The sequence below is a fragment of the Megalops cyprinoides genome, chromosome 2 (genome assembly GCF_013368585.1).
Source record: "Megalops cyprinoides isolate fMegCyp1 chromosome 2, fMegCyp1.pri, whole genome shotgun sequence".
NCBI classification, from domain to species: domain Eukaryota; kingdom Metazoa; phylum Chordata; class Actinopteri; order Elopiformes; family Megalopidae; genus Megalops; species Megalops cyprinoides.
In genome coordinates, this window is record NC_050584.1 from 53,458,402 (window position 1) to 53,475,889 (window position 17,488).

General features: G+C 41.1%; 1 protein-coding gene across 2 annotated transcripts; it reads right to left on the reverse strand.

Annotated features, from left to right (window-relative positions):
* Positions 1-1,361: 1,361 nt before the first annotated feature.
* slc35d1a (solute carrier family 35 member D1a) lies at positions 1,362-14,496 on the reverse strand. Of its 2 annotated transcripts, XM_036521725.1 has the most exons (13): positions 14,475-14,496; positions 8,675-8,762; positions 8,025-8,058; positions 7,856-7,942; positions 7,173-7,240; positions 6,891-6,962; positions 6,708-6,776; positions 6,406-6,508; positions 5,336-5,428; positions 3,612-3,679; positions 3,078-3,156; positions 2,862-2,944; positions 1,362-1,812 (listed from the first exon to the last, which is right to left on the reverse strand). In XM_036521725.1, the coding sequence occupies exons 1-13, from the start codon at positions 14,494-14,496 to the stop codon at positions 1,704-1,706; spliced, it is 975 nt and encodes a 324-aa protein (XP_036377618.1). In that variant the 3' UTR covers positions 1,362-1,703. The 2 variants fall into 2 exon arrangements, with proteins under 2 accessions (XP_036377618.1, XP_036377619.1); XM_036521726.1 differs by lacking the exon at positions 14,475-14,496 and having other exon boundaries at positions 8,675-8,799.
* Positions 14,497-17,488: the final 2,992 nt, after the last annotated feature.

The window sequence follows — 17,488 nt, forward strand, 5'->3', positions numbered from 1 at the left end:
TAGGAGTCGATGAAAGACATCTTGGTTTTAACACACATTTTCACATGCATAAAACTCCATTTCAAATCTGCCAAAATGATTGCAACACTAACTTTATTGAGGACAATCTTTAAGGTGGTCCCCACATTTTAGAGCCAAGACTTCTAATGCATACTGACCTTAATTACAAAACTTTAAAAACATGCTTACAGTGGAAAAGAGGAATGTGAGGCCGTGCTCATAAAATACCAGAAAAGAGGGACATGAACACATACAACGAATACAACTGAACAGAATTATTCAGGTGTAAAAGGAAATCTGAAGCAACAGGACAAGTCATGACTGAGGTATTTTAATGCAATACGTACTCATTCTGTTGTACAAAGGGAGATGAGGTTACTATTGCAAGGTTTTACACAACACAATTATTCATCAACCGTTTACTTCTTGGGAAATGGTAGCTTCCCCCTCGGTCATCTTCTTGCAGCCAAAAAATAACTCGGTATGTGTTGTTCCTGCAGTCTAAATGCGCTCTTTGGCCAAAATGATGACTAAGCAGTACACGGGAACTCCCTTTTCCCACATACTCCAAAAACCATCCATGAAACAATGAGTGCATCTTTTACTTGTTCCTGGGTTTTTCGCCAACTTTCCCAACATGCTTTACATTTGATCTTAGAATACAGATTTTTCTTGTCTTCTACATTACATCTTCACAAACATGTCTTACACCAAATTCACTTTCCAGGAAGAGCTCCCCATTAAGGCATTTCTGATTAAATAAAGGTGAAACTACAGTTCGCCTTCCCCCTCTACAGTATTCTTTACATACACAGAAGAAATCACATATATGGCTGTAAACTCTTAAAATTGCACTTTCTACATTAGTTTTCATTAAATACTGAGCACATGATACAAATACAAAACACATTCTACTGCATATTTTGCCAGCATATAAAACCATCTGTATGGCAAAACACCTTATGTATATATACACCAAATACTGAAAAAACTGAGTACATTTCAAACAACTTTTTTTACACCTTTTCTGATTAAAATAGTTGCTCTTAGTGCATATTAAAATTGTAGGTGAACACACCTGCGCACGTGCACACACACACCCAAGCACAACACAAGCCATGCGTTATATTATACTATTCGCAAACCTTGGGACAGTTCCACGTCTTAGGGAACATTGCTATTGGTACAGATCAAGGTCTACAGACCTTGTTCAGATTCATCACAGAGATGTCATTTCACATAGACAATACACACATTTTACTCCAAACCAACTCATGTCTGTCTAATCCTTTGACCTTCACATAAGCACATAATATTTCCCATCCAATATGTCTGAATTGAAAATTATCACCTCGATGCCACAAACACTCTGAGCAGCTAATTACTATCTGGTCCCAAATATGCACTCTTGAAATGGTAAACAAAGCAGGAATGGCTAAAAAATACATTCCTTAACACTGACAAGAAAAAACACTGGCTGCACAGCACTGCCTTAGTCGTCCCTCACATATTATATTGTGGTTTGTGTCTGTTACTGTAGAAAAAATGTAGAAAAAAAATCTTCTAGAGTCCAGAGAAAGTCTTCTGCTTTGGTGGTTTGGTTTTGTCTTCACATGCTTCCAGATATACAAAACATGATAATTACAAAAAATATTAAAATCATCTCTGTTGTACCAAAATACAGGACAAACCCCTGGAGTTCGTCATACGGCTATCTTCCCCTTTAATTCCAGTTTGTTAGTGCTTTCATTTAGCTTAGTCGATTGCTCTTCTGTGAAGGTGATATACGAGTACACCAGACTGCCAGCAATACTATAGCGAAACAAAAAGGGAAAGAGAGAAACCAGTGTTAGCCAACCACTTCCGCTGCCTTGGGCGCATTAATTACTCGAGCAGCAGTCAGAGGCCTGCTGCAGGGTGCTCTATTCATTCATTACATGAGAAAATCAGCGTGGGACTGGACACTGCCCCGAGATCCTCCTGACATTCAATTGAGACAATCTCCAAGGCACAGCTTAAGTCACATCTGCTGCTGAGTCGTCAACCTGTCTCTACAAGCCCAGCCTGTCACCTCTGCATTCTAGCTATATGGAACGTACCGTCTCCCAGCTCACTGTCACAACCCCCACCCCACCCCCTACTCAAAGTCACTTAAGACAATATGCACTCCTAATGCAAGCACTGTGAAACTACATACACAGCAGTATGTAACTTTTTATAGTCCATCACACACCTTCTTCATGTCTGTACACCAGGATTATTCTCTAATGCTCACTTTGTGACACTGCAATAATCGCTGATTAGTGCTGCCATAATAGAATGGAATGTGTTAAACGACAGTTTCAAGGCAGTGGCAATAGGAGTATTCAGTTACATTTCATCAGCCACATTTCCTGATAATTAAACCATTAATTTAAAACTTTGGTACTGTATAAATATACACTCGCAATTTGTGCCAACTTCAGAAATCCAAGGATAGTTGCCAACTGCCACATAGAAACGCCTGACCTTCCACACAAGACACAACAGGATGTGTGCCTGCAGGTCTGCAAGTCATGACAACTCAGGCCATATAGTTGCATTCATCAGTACCTCATTGTGCAAACAACACCAAGTAGTCAGATTCAACTTCTGGATACCATTGTTACCTAGCTTGTGCATTCCAAACTACCTCCACAAGACCTCACCCTAGTTTGCTTTATATCTGTGTTGAAAGTGTGTATATGCCCCTCACAACTGTGTATTTATTCTACAGTCCTACATCCAGCAGTCAAGAGTATATGGGTTCATTAAAAATACATGTGAACTTAATTTGCATCTAAAAAAGTACAAGCCTGACTGCTTCAAAGCAGGTTTCATACCTGATGTTTAGACCAATGAAGTTTGTCCAGGTAAAAATGTAGTCTCCACCAAACACCATCCCAATGTAAGTCACCAAGATATTCTGTAAGAAGGGGAGAGAGCCAAGGAAGACAGCAGTTTAAAAAAAAAAAAAAAAAAAAAGAGTGAAACATCATCATCATCATCATCATCAGATTCTCCTCCTGATGGCCAAACTTATAAAGAATACAGCTTACTTTTATACAGCCTACGATGGTGGTTGTTAGAGCAGAGTTGTACTGTGTGCAAAGCACTGTGGAGTACATCAGAATGAACCTGCCAGTAAAAGAAAAAAGAATTCACAAAGAATTATGGCTTCCCTGGATCAAACAGAATGGTACATAGTTAAACTGCCACAAGAAACCCCCCTCTACACTTCCATCTAGAATCAATTAGCTTGCTGGTATCGTCCTCATAGTCCAGAATGCCAGGAGGGAGAGTCTTGCCAATCTCCTTCGCTCAACCCTCTTCACAATAGCACAATGAGGTAGAAAGTGCCATACTTATAATGAGTAAACTTATATAGCACTCAACATCCTGTTGAGAGTTGACTATGGATTCTGAAATCCTGTTGTAAGAATCAGGCTTTCTGTAAATACTTTGAAGTTGGACTTGACCCAAGTGCCAGGTGAACAGCCTCATTTTATTGGATCAAAATCTTAATATCCACGGGTTTGGCACTGGGTTTCTTATGTATGTTGGTAGGATATCACAACATTGAAAGACCGTACCCCATAACACAAGAGAGTAGAAACTGGCTGACAAAGAAGACGTCTGACCACCCCTCAAACTCCAACGCCTGTGAAAAGAAATTAAAAATGCATTTCATTTTTGCACCGCTGACCAGCTAATACCCACAAAGTCAAGGAATGTCATAATCAGAGAAAAAAACTGATTACTTGATTACTTATTCTCCCGACTCATGACTGAAGTTAATTCTACGCTCTTAGTAGAAAATGTGGCACCAAAACATGATCAAACAGTTGAAACTGACTTAAACCCATTTATATTATGTCAAGTTGTTACTGCTGCTAAAATGAAGTGCATCGCCACCATCCTCACATTTCATTTTCTGTTAAGCACAATCAGTTAACTGCAATCACACAGGAAATACAGTATGCTTTTAAACATTGCACAGAGTAGAAGCTTTCAAAGAACTCCCATTTCAGGCAGTGGGAAAGCATAGATCCTCACCAATAAAAGTCCACATGGTGAAGACTGGCAATTTTACTACACCAATGAAAGAGTTACTTCAATGAATCCCTTCTTTTCATTCAGCTCCAAGTGCGTACGTTGCAGACTGGCACGGCACTTTGCCAGGGTCTCGCGTTCCCCTCTTAAGCAGATATAAATGGGATCACTAGGTGTACTTCTGCTCTTTCTAGTATGTGCTCTTTCTCCTTGATGTTAGCAGAATATACACTCATAGTATATATGTGTGTAGAAATAGCCAGTCAGTCTGCACACTTAGCAATGTACTCTTTCCTTGATAAAGAAACTTCACACATGATTTTCAGCTGTGCGTTAAGACCAACCCTACCAGCCAGCAAAAAAAACTACAGACATTACACTGAAAATGTAGATGGGGAAAAAAACACAACTCCCAGCTTCAGTTTGCTTCATTAAATCTAGTAGCAGGAATAATGACTGCATTGTACTCAGTACACTCTAACACTTGCTTTGAGCGTTTTTTCCTAAAGCAGTCCTTGATAAATGGGCTGAACCATTTCCAGAGCGGCTGCCCCATAAATGAAGAATTAACTGTGGTGCCCAGGTGTGTGTGTGTATTTGTATACATAAATATAAACAGTCATCACTCACATACACTATCCCACAATCACACCATATTCATGAGACTTTTAGGCAAGCAGGTTGAAGCAGAGAAATTTAAGGGAGCAATATTGTGCTGCTCTAAATGAGAACAACGATATATCACAGATGTCAGAAGGTTTATTTCTCAATCTGCAATTCAATTCATTCATTCACGTGTCATAAAGACAACAGCATGAACAGACAGCTACTATAAGTCTGTATTCAGAGCTGTTCAAAGAGAAGAGCTAACACCTGTACATCATACAATGGCAGCCAGGTCAGATTAGGGTAAGCCTTGTTGAACAGATGACTTGTGTGCAGCTGCAAGACTAGCCTAGCTTGAGATGAATCCTTGGCGAGTGATCTACATATAAGGGGCAGACAGTCTGGACAGAAATCCTAACCAGATCGCAACACCATGTACTTTCCAAGTGAGGTCCAGGACTGAAACTTCTTTACCTCAAACCATCCAAACAGTGTGCCAAGTGCACACAAACTGACAATAAAACCCACTAACAAAGGCTGTAGTGCTTTTAATACTATACATACAGAGCGACAAAGATGTACACTATACCATTTTAATACTAACACTGGTGGCCAGTAGGGAAGCACTGCAGTTTGGAGTTCATGCAAAACATCTTACCTGTTGGATATCTCCTGTAAATTGAGCCAACAGCAGTGTTGGAAAGATCATAAATAAAGCGTTGTAATAGAGAAGTCCATACTTTCCCAACTCCTGCGGACAGTGAGAGAAAGAGGGAAAACAGAAAGATGGCTATATACAATATTAACTAGTTCTCATTTCCTCTCATACCTATCACACAGACGTCATGTGTCATCCTCCTAGTGCAACACTTTCATCGCTGCATCTGAATAGCCCGTGTTGTTATGGGGAAACTATGCTATTCATAACCTTTAAATGGGGCACCTGAGAATTTGTGTTTCTCACTCTGTTCGGTCACTGGTGACCACAGCGAAAATTGATGCAAGAAATTTTCCCTTCACTGTGGCCAGAATTTAATTTTCAATGCATACATACTTCTCCCAATGTTTTGACAGTTGACTCTTTATGTTAACACAAGTGAGAAACCATTTATTGTCAAGACAAACCAGTTCAAGCCCTACTTCCACAGGGGAGCCTCTTTACCACTGGCTTCTACTCTACCACAGGGGATCTGATTACTGTGAGTGACAGAGATCTCCCAGGATTTATTGCTATTTTTTAACTCTGTAAAATGGTCACAAAATCCTGATGTTAGGATCTTAACAGCCTCCTCTGTATGCTCCATATCCACAAGAAAAGCTTCAGCACAGAAAAGCAGCAAGTTTGGGCATGTGTGTGGCCGTATGAGGTCATACCCAAATTCTGTATAGTTAAATGAGTTCAGATGGCCCAGAAGTAATGTTTGTGATGAGTCAGACCCACAAGTCATTGTGGGAATTTCTGTAGAAAACCCCAAAAAGGGTGTATATCTCAGGGCTCTATAGGTATGGGGCATGGCCCGTCAAACAGTAACTTGGCAGATGGCATGTCTGCCATCCAAATTAAAACAGCGGGTATCAGAGAGGCTCTGAACTACTGCCACTGTCCCTGTAAAACAGAACTGATGCAGGCCATTCAGATGGGTCATTTCCAATGACATTTTCTAACGTCTAGTAGTTCCCGCTCTGCAACAAAAATGTGTTCAAATTCAGCCTCGCACTTCCACTTACTTTGGAGTCAAGTTTCTGCTTCACATAGGCTCCATTGGCTGCTGTCAAAACGTCATTGAGCAGAATGAACACATACCCTTCCAGGTCAAAGGACAAATCAGAGCTGTGAATGAGATAACCACATTAATTTGTTCAGATGGACACAGCAATGACGAAATAATCTACTTTGTTAATGGAGTGCCTCTAAACTAAATGTAGTTACTAATTGTAAACACATTCAAAACTCCATTTCAAATCTAAAAAGAAAAATCATTAAAACTGGAACAAAACTACAAATTATGCAATCACTATAAAAATCATACCTGGCAGCTACAAAAGCTCCAAGAATCATTGCAAACACTGTAAGCTGTACAGACCGAGAGAATTTCTTCCTAGAAGAAAAAAGACAATGCATTTACATAGTAAATTCAACAGTGGCATGAGTAGGCCTGTGGGCTGTGGCTACACATACTTTTGTTAATGAGACCAATATGAAGAAAACCTACTTCAAAAGGAATCCCTCAGCCAGCATAGTAAAGAGGATAGAGAACCTCCTCAGAACAGTGAACATGGGTAAACTGTGAAAAGGAAGAGTACATCAAATAGAGGCATACAACATTAATAAACAATCCTATTCATAAGTTTTTCACCAGAATATGCAAACATGATTTCCATGTCGCATGGGTACATTTTAGTACTTCACATTAACCAACACTTTAAGTGGCTATTAATCTAGCCATGTCCTGGGTCAGTAATCTACAAAACATGCCACACCGAAAATTGCATACTTTAGCCTTTTTGTTCCAAACAGTCCTGTTATTTGATTTCCTACATAAAGAAGAGGTAGAGGAAATGTCTGTAATGAAAGGAGAAAAAAAAGCATTAGGGTGGGCGTCCTGATGGTTGAGATGATGACAGCCACCTTCAAACAAAACAAATCTTCACTGAACACGTCATATCTGCACGTTCACACTATCAACTCAAATGTGGTTAAAAACACAAATTCTAGCCAGGTTCCTATGGCAGACTGAATTCTGCTGCAGTTAAATAAACACTGCTCAAGCAGAGGATTTCAGAATTACATGATAAAAGATCCTTTATGTGAGTGAAAAGGCACTGGCCAGTAACACCCCCTAATGCCACCCCATACATAGCGTGCTCCCTGTGACATCATTCTGACGCCGAGACAGTACATCTATTCATACAAAATGTTAGGTTAACGCCAGCAGCGCAAAATGCACACTCAATACAAAGCTAATGACGGCATTGGGGAGCTCTCAAATACATGATTTTACGATTTCCAACAAAACGTCTCGTGCACGGCTACTGGCAATGGAACGGCGCACAAATCGACAGCGATGTCATTTTTACACGGGTAGTTACATTCACACACATTGGCAATGTAAACACGTGCAAGTTTGCAATTATTATTATTATTATTTTTTGACGTAATCGATTTTCGACAACTCACCTTCCGAGGTATGTTTTGATCAAAATCTGGAAAGGTTATCACCCTGAGAACCTTTCCCATCCATAGCACGAGCACGGTCGCCAGCATCTGCACAAAGAACACCACATACTGAACAAAACGCCTTTGACTTAATCGGAGTCAAAAGTGTAATTGAAAGACCAACACTTACTTGACCGATCCCGACGCATATTGATGAAGGGAACCTGCAAAACAATATTCGTAACAGTTAGGGTTCACTACGATCGTTTTCCTGTTACATACATGAGGAAATGAACAGACGAAAAACAGCGACAAACGTATCACAAACCTATGCCACTGGATATTCAAGGAAACTGTAACCAATGCCACATGTCACATAAATAGCCCAAGCGCTGCCCAAAAGATTCGGTAGGCTATCAATAGGAGTGTGCTCGGGTTTAGGTAACGAGAAAACTATTCATTCGCAATAACTACACAATAATATCCCCACTTGCCAAGATTCCATCCACAGCAAAGAATAATGAGAGTAAAATGTAGCTAGTCAACAACGTAAAAGTTAGTCACTGACCACTAGAAGTAGGCTACAGCGAGGTCAAGCAGACCCCGCTACCAAGTCTCCCGAAACCATGTGTCCCTGACGGACACAAATACTGAAAATGGGGAAGGCGCAAAGTTCTGCATAATGCCCTGCATTAAATCCAGATTACAACACTGAATAAATTTTCATTCACGAAGTTTGGAAACGTCCAACCGCGTCCCTGTATCTCTATACAAAGTGTAAATTACTTTCAGTTATTAGCCACATGTCCACTCCTTATGCCAGTATGTCCCTCGGCATACCTGTAATTTGTGAGGACGCTTTTGTTCACGACAACGATTAAAAAAGAACTTAATGCATAAAACCCCGCTGCAGACAGCTTCAACAACACTGCCAGTGATTCGGCCGCCATCCCCGTGCGGTCATCACTGTGTTCACTGCTTTTAATAGGAGCTTCTCTTTTAACCCGTTGCTAAACGCTGACGTTATTCAACTTCCGCCAAACATACAAAGCTGCGTACATTGTGATGTCATGAAGCTTGTATCTTTAAGACCCCCCCCCCCAAGAGACACGGCCCAATGGTTCCATCTTGTGGAAAGTACATGCATTACATTACATTATATTCATTTACCGCTCTTATTCAGAGTGATTTCCAACACAGAAGAACAGAAGTGCATCCATTTAAGCTGTATAAACAGTGTCAACGCAGGCTAACAACAGTCCCAGACTAGTGTGTGTGTGTGAGCACAACACTATTCAAGCCCTACCACAAGTTAATTTGGCCAACCTGACTAGACAAGGAAAGCCAAGTATACTACCGTACATCACAGTCACTAGATCTCAGAATCCAAAACACATTGCGATACTAAACATAAAATAAACAGCAAGTAATACAAGTAGCAGGTGTTAGGAGGTGGGGACTGAGGTGGAACTGAGATGCAATCTGAAGAGGTGGGTCTTCAGCCTGCATCGGAAGATGGCCAATGATTCCACTGTCCTGACCCCCGTAGGAAGTTCAATCCACCAATGAGTGACCAGTACAGACAGGGATCATGTCTGAGAGGAGCAACCCCATCAGGATGGGACAGTCAGTTGCCCCATGGTTGCAGAGTGTAGTGATCTGGGCTGCACATATGGTTTGAAGACTGAATGTACATATAAGGGGGCTGACTCATTCACCCTTCCTGTATGCCAGCACCAAGGTTTTGAACTTGATACAAGTGATAACAGGAAGCCAATGAAGTGCAGTGAGAAGGGGTGCAACTTTACGTTTAGGGAGGCTGTAGACAAGTTGTGCAGTTGCATTCTGGATGAGTTGTAGGGGTAAGATTGCACAGGCAGGAAGACAAGCAAGGAGGGTTTTACAGTAGTCCAGGCATGAGAGGACCAGGGCTTGAACAAGGAGCTGTGTAGAATACATAGTGAGATAGGGCGGATCCTTCAGATGTTGTACAAAAAGAATCTGCATGCCCAACTCACAGTTGCAACCATAGAGGAGAAGGACAGTTGGCTATCAAGGATTACACCAAGGCTTTTGACAGTGCTTTTGGTGAAAAGTCTTGTAGAGTCTGGGCTGAGGAAGAGATGTTGAAACAGGGAGGACCTGGATGGGATAGAAAGCATCTCAGTCTTAGCCAGGTTAAGCTTTATCTGGTGGTCCTCCACTGTGAAATGTCCTTCAAGCAAGCTGAGATGTGTGCGAGGCCTATGTCAGATGTCAGAAAAGACAGGAAAAGTTCAGTGTTGTCAGCATAGAGGCGGTATGAAAGGCCATGGAAGAAGATGACAGAGCTAAGAGATGACTGAAGAGGCAGTCTCTGTGGAATGACCTGTCGAATGACCAGCCCTGAAGCCAGACAAGAGTCAAGAAGGTTGTTGGAGGAAAAAGGAGAATAGTTGGTTACCTACTGCTTGTTCAAGTGTTTTAGAGAGAAAGGGAAAGAGAGAGACCCGTCGACAGCTCTAGACAGCAGATGGGTCCAGAGTTATGTTCTTCAGCAGGGGTGTGACTCATGCCTCCTTGAAGGCTGCAGGCACACAGTCTGTGAAGAGAGACAAATTCATCACAGCAGAGACGAATGGTAGAGGGCTGGGAACAACGGTCTGAAGGAGAGGTGAGGGAATGGGATCCGGGGCACAGCTGGTAGGTCAGTGTGATGTAAGGAGATGAGCGACAACATCTAAAATTGGAGAGAATTCAGAGAAGAGGGGTGGAGAATGGGAGGGAGGAAAAAGAGGAAGAGGCAAGTGTGGGCTGTGGTGACTGGAGGGACCTTACCAGGAAACCTGACAACAAGAAAGGACAATCTGACAACATGAAACAAAATCATGTTGGTAACAGCAGCTATGTATGAATGTATGAAAAGAAAAACAACAAAGGCAATGACAATATTTACAATGTACATTTATTACCATAATTAGTTTACCTACAAGAGAAAATAGAGCATACTGGCTTTGAAAAATTCTTGCAAAAATCCATTAACTACAAGAATTTGCCTCTGATTTTAACACAAATCATGCAGTACACTTCTTGCAGTAGGAATGCTAATTGCCTGCTGTGGGTCAAAGGGGGAAGCAGTTTTCTGGACACACTCAAAGTCTTTGTCCTCAAGCTTAGATTCCATATACTCTTTCCCAGGAGCAAAGGAGCCTGAGGCCACTGTGGGAATCTCAAGACCATCTGAGGACAGGTTATCTATTGGTGTTCCTCTCCTGGCAAGGGTCCCGTTCTGGAATTTGTACCCTGAGCTGCTGTTTGTTCTCGACAGAACACTTGTTCTGTACAGACCTACACCTTCCGTATTTACCACTGGTGTCTCAGGCAACGGAGTCTGTCCCGGGCAACACTGCTCCTCAGCGGAGAGTTGCTTACAAACAAAAGGACTGATGTCTTTATGATTACACTTTAGTGGTTTTGAAATCAGTAAGAAGTCCGTCTTGTTCTCCTGCTTGGCGATTAGGTTTCTTTGTGAGAGTGCTGGTGTCTGATGTCGATAACTAATGGTCTTCTTCCTTGTTGTGCCTAGCAACCCTCGGAAATAATCTGAGGAACGCACGGTGCTGTCCGGAGAGTGCTTAGGGTTCACTCCATTTAGCACACGACCTACACTGGCAGTGGAGACAATCTTCTGCCTGATGGCTACAATAGGAACTGATGGTCCCTTGAAGCTAGGTACTGTCATTGCTCTTGAGAGCGATTGGCTGTGACACTGAGTAGAAAGTTTGTCCAGATCTTCAGACTTAACAATGTCCTCATTGGCTGACAGGGCGCGGAGATTCACTTTGCGGGCCCCGTACCTTCTCGCCGTTAGAGCCGGTGCTGGATAAATCTGAGAACTGTACCGTTCCATCCACTGCCTCTGTTTTACCCCTCTCAGCAAATGGTGTTCCTGCATGGCCTGAGTAATGCGGATTATGGCGGAATGGACTGTGCATTTCCTAGCACCTGTTTGCCCAGGGCTCTGATATGCATCCTCTCTAGGTTCCAGAGAGTGAAAGCCAGGGCTGCTGAACGGTTTATGCGGATGATGATCCATGTGACACACCACAGGGTATGTCTCACTGACAATCTGTGAGATCAGAAACAGAAACAATTTGCTACTATTCAACACACCTAACACATGGCTCTTTAGCTCTCCATGTATTGCACAATGACCTTGGCATGTCACCATTTCCTTCACACTCTAATATGGTCTCTGACCACGCAGATGAATTTTAGCTTTGTCTACTACTGTACTGTTTCACCTGTTAAGTTCAAGACTGATCTCACAGTCTGCAACCCTTCATATGTGCAAGCTAATATTTAATCTTTTATCAGTGTAACTTGTTTACCATTAGCTGTGCTTCCTTAAGAGATGTAGTACATGGACATTTCTCTCAGCACTGATCTCTGTAACTTCATAACTTCAAATAATATTACAGTTTATTTGAAACATAGCAACTGCCTTTACTTCTTTATCCCACAAATAGTGAGTGCTACTGTTATCTTGAACCTGTTAAACTATCTCGTTTCCAAAAGATTAGTGACAGTATGACCAACCCTCCATGTTTGCATTTAGACAACAAACACTTGACCTTACAACCAAACCACTTTTTGACTAACTGCTTTGACTCACTCCAGCAGAGCCTTATCTCTTGACATGTGAAAAGAGGAGCTATGTTGTGCGCACTGAATTACAAATAAATGTAACAAATTTGGACTTCAACCATCTCCCTGTTACTATACTCAACAGCAGCCATGGATATCTCCTTAGAGATGAGTGTTACTGTTTGTTTAATTGTAAAAGGTTCCTGTTTAAATTTACTATTATTAAACACACTTACCCATGGCTCTTGAGCTCTCCGGGTATTCCACAATGACAATTAGAGGCCATACCTTGCAATGTCACCATTTCCTTTGCACTCTAGGACTGTTTCTGACCATGCAAATGCATTATATCCTTTCTGCTACTGTACTGTTTCACCTCGTATGTTCAAGACTAACCTTACAGCCTGTAACCCTTCAAATTTACTACCCAGTATTTAATCCTTTATCAACACAACTCATTTACCATTTGACAAGTACTTCCTTAAGAGATGTAGTACATCATCATTTCTCTCTACACTAACCTCTGTAACTTCATAACTTCAAATCATATTACAGTTTATTTGAAACATAGAAACTGCCTTTACTTGCTTGTCCCACAAATACTGAGTGCTACCGTAATCTTGAGACTGCTAATCTATCTCTTGTTTCCATAAGATTAGTGACAGTATGACCAACCCTCCATGTTTGCATTTAGACAACAAACACTTGACCTTACAACCAAACCACTTGAACTGCTTTGACTCACTCCAGCAGAGCCTTATCTCTTGACATGTGAAAAGAGGAGCTATGCTGTGCGCACTGAATTACAAATGCATGTAACAAATTTGGACTTCAACCTTCTCCCTGTAACTATACTCAATAGTAGCCATGGATATCTCCTAAGAGACGAGTGATACTGTTTGTTTAATTGTAAAAGATTCAGTGCTTTTTAAATGAAAGTAAGCATGAAAACTACAAGTACAAATACCTAAAAAATAGTGATTAGAAACAAACTGCACACATTACCGGGAGAGACAGGTATACAGAAGGGGATCTAGGAGTGAGGATTTTTGCATTTTTTCTCTCCAGTTCATCAGTGATGCTGAGAGGAACAGGTCCTGACAGTCTGACAGCAGGACTATGTGCTTGTGAAGGCATGCCCCTCTCTGAACCTTCCCCAGTCCTGCTGAATACAAAATTAAATGCAAAGAAGTGAAAATTATGTGCAATGTATCTAGACCTTTAAACTCCATACAATGTTAAGTTATACACAGTTTCATTGAAGAGTGTATCTATATATATACTTTCATATATATATATATGCTTTCAAAAAAAGACAGTGAATTACCCAGAGTTAAATATCCACACATTAAATGAAACTTAATTTGACCACACTGGAACATTTACCCTTTATAATTTCCATTGGTGCCAACCCGTACCACATTTCCATGTTGTAGCTGCTGGCATACTAATTTGCCAATGGGCCCACACAAAGTGAACTGACCCTCCTCCTCATCTACAGAAAAAAAAATCATAAGCACAGAATCAGAATGCCAATCAAATATAATATACTTTCTATAACTGTTTACTTTGTTTGCAAGACACCAGCAGTCTGAAATTCCATGCGTACCCATGAAAGCTCTGACAGGTAAGTCGTGGGGGTCCTGTGCAGAGTTTGAGCTCCAGCGGGATGTGTCTGTATAACTCAGAGCTCCACCAACTTGAGCCTGGCTGTGCCCTCTACTTAAAGCATCCAAAGATGGCACCCTCTCACGCTTAAGAACAAACAGACATAATGAGTACTTGGAAAGAGGAAATAATGACACGAATCTCCACATCCACATCCACAAATGTTTGTTATGCCATTTGGTTCAATATTTTAGATAAAAACTTGAAACTAATTAACTTACAGGGATCAACAGGAAAACACATGAGTGTACATACATGAAAGGTCAGTTCTCAAATGTTGTACCTTACAGACTTAACAGTAAAAGTTAAAATTACACCTCCCTTCAACCTTTGTAACTCCATATACAAGTACTAGGTACATTTTCCATACAAGAAGCACTGTGGAAGGAATTTCAGTGAATGAGTAGGAGACAGGATATGCATGTGCATACTGAACCACTGATGCAAATGAACAGCTTGGGAATGTCAGGAAACATTTCCAAATTAGCTTTTTTACAGACTGAATGTAATCTAGCACATATTAACACATATAATATATTATATAATGTGTTAATAAACACATGAACACATCATATACATTTATGACACACACACAATAGCACATATTCCAACCACAAGCCCAAGCTCTGCTAATGCAACATGAGCTGTGTCTCTTTCCAACTTGCATCAGGAAATCATTTATAACCCAGGAACAATCCCAATCTCATCAGCAACTCTACACCCAATCTACCTGGAGGCAGGTTCCCCTGAAGCCTGAGGACTAAATGAAACAGAACCTGGCACACAAGACGGCATACGGACAGACGGTTGCAGTCATCTACAACCAATAGCTGGCCGACAGCAATTCTGAAAGAAGGACCTGACCAATGGAGAGGCACAGGTGGGTTTGTCGCTCTGGCATATAAATGATTACAAAAGCAGGATTAAATATACACAAGATCATTCATTATTTACTCTTGCAGCACAGCATACTTTACCTCTTTTGACCACCTGAGTCTCTGCTGGGACGGGTATTGTTCAGACTTGAGGGATTGTTTTCTTTTTAATGCGATAATCATAAAGCCTGCATCAGAATTCTCTCTGTCTGTTGAACACAACAACGGTAAAGGTTTACAAAGCATCTCATTAACACACACAACTGCATATACAAATTTCGCTTTTGAGCTCCTGGAATAAGGTTGCTGAACCAGTAGAGGAGAAGCCAAAGAGAGAGCAGCAGTTGAAAAGCACTCACCTTTCATTTTAACTGCTCTCACAGCTAGGTCCTCTGGGCTAGTGAACGGTGTTATGCTGACCTTTCCACTGGTGTCATTGACAGGTTTACTGCAATCAGTTCCTTTAATGGCTGACGTTGGGGCAACAGACTTTGTGATCCTGGTGGATCACACATCCATTAGGGGGTGCATTTACCACAGGTACAGCTTCTCATCACTTAAGTCATCAGGTAGGTGGTACCGAGTCACTTAGGAAGTGTGTTCAAAATCAAGGGATCCAAATCAATGCTTTTTCTTGGTGCTACACTAGACCTATTTCCTTAGCCATGATATGGCTAGTGGACCTATGGCCTAGTTTGGAAGCAGGTGTTCTACACTGAGCTGAAGGTATTCCCACATTTTCACAAATATAACATTTACAAATGCTGGCCTAAATTGTGGTTCTTGTCACAGCACCTTCAGTGCAAAACCACCACATAAAAGAAGAGATCAAATTACTGAGTTGCAAGTTAATCAACACTGCTCACAAAATTGTTTATTAATTTCAATTAAACCGGGTGGAAAAAATCTCTTGTAGAACAGGAAGTAAGAAATGTTACGAACAATTAAAGAGCAACAGAAAATTTCTCTTGTTACCGGTTACCTGTTAGTGGCTTTAGGTTTTGTGACTGATGGTCTGGTGATGGGAAAGTCCACGTCCCACTCACAGGGAAATGACATGGGAAAGTCAGGCTTAAGGCACGATGTACTTCTTTTCTTTTGCAGGTGACTTATCTTACGGTTCCTTCGAAGTAAGAGCAACAAATTCTCCTCTCGGAGCCATTAAAGGACAATTGCATCATAAAGCAACTATTAAACATTACATCCCTTTATTTGTCCCAGTACTACACATTCTGTAAAAAAAAAAATAATAATAAATAAAAAAAAAACACTATACGCACTCTAGTTTAAGCTGCAAAACAAAACAAACCAGCAACTGGTGTTTTTAGAATATCTTCTAAAATCTTTTTAGAAAATCTCCTTTTAGAATACCTATCCAAAACAATGAACGATCACAGCAATTTGGTTGGCTTTTTTATATGCTAAATATACACTCTGACTACATAAAGGCTATATAACTAGACTATATAAAATACAATGGTTTCACGACGTTGTTGTATTCAGCTAGAGAAGCAATGTTAGTAGCACACAATATTATAGACTATATTTTTCTCAATCCCGAGAAAAAGCGAGAAGAAAACATTTCAAAGGAAATCCCTGGCCTTTAACATTGCTTTGTCTGAAACAGTTGTCGTAGTTTTTTGACTAAAGTTTTAAGCAGAGAGGTCATACATACAGCAGCTATAGGCTACATAGCATGTTCTACTTCGTAGTAGGCACTCCGCCAATATTCGCAAATCAAGACAGACAGCTGGTAGCTCCGTTTTGGAAAAACAACGACAAAATGGAAACGAGAAGGATATCAGTACCGACATCTGCCACCTATCTTTAGCGAGCAACCCTTCGCATGCCAATCGCAAATTTTGGACATCTAGTTACTGCCATGAGCAAGTCGCTACCACGCAAAACAGCTGAGTTAATTACAATTACTTTCAAGAGTAGACACTACAACGTTAAATTTCCGTCAAAACGTCATATAAAACTAACGATCAACTGGTAAGACTACATATGCATAGGTCCCTTAACTCATTACTATTAAGTTAAATCAGAATTCAGCAGCCTTCTACCACCCAACCTACCCCTCCAACGACGTCCACGTTATGCAGCTTCGGGCACCGATGGCTCACCATCACTATAGTAACAGTCCAGCCCATTTTGTAGAACGTTTAGTTTTATTCGCAAATAGACCAGCCTCTTGCACAATGTGATATCTCCTGACGTGAACATCGAACAGACCAGTGGTGACTCGGCGAATTGTAAGGGAAGCGGGGAAGCGGGAGGTTTAAAAAGTTTGGGACAGCCTGCGTCCTTACTCATGGTCGAAAAACAAATGATGCTATGAGAGAACTGTTCGAGAGGATTTACTTGATTGGCTGTCGGCCCCTGAAAGCATTGAATTCACTGATTTAGTATTAATGTTTTGGGTTTAATTTCATACATGACAGGAACACAGCCCCCATCTTCGCGTGACGTGAAGTAAGCTTCC

Coding starts and splice junctions, on each gene's coding strand:
- slc35d1a (XM_036521725.1), bottom strand. CDS start 14,496: ATGGAAAATGTACCTAGTACTT. Junction 7,943..8,024: donor TATGCGTCGGGATCGGTCAA/GTAAGTGTTGGT, acceptor TTCTTTGTGCAG/ATGCTGGCGACCGTGCTCGT. Junction 1,813..2,861: donor TTCATTGGTCTAAACATCAG/GTATGAAACCTG, acceptor GTTTCGCTATAG/TATTGCTGGCAGTCTGGTGT.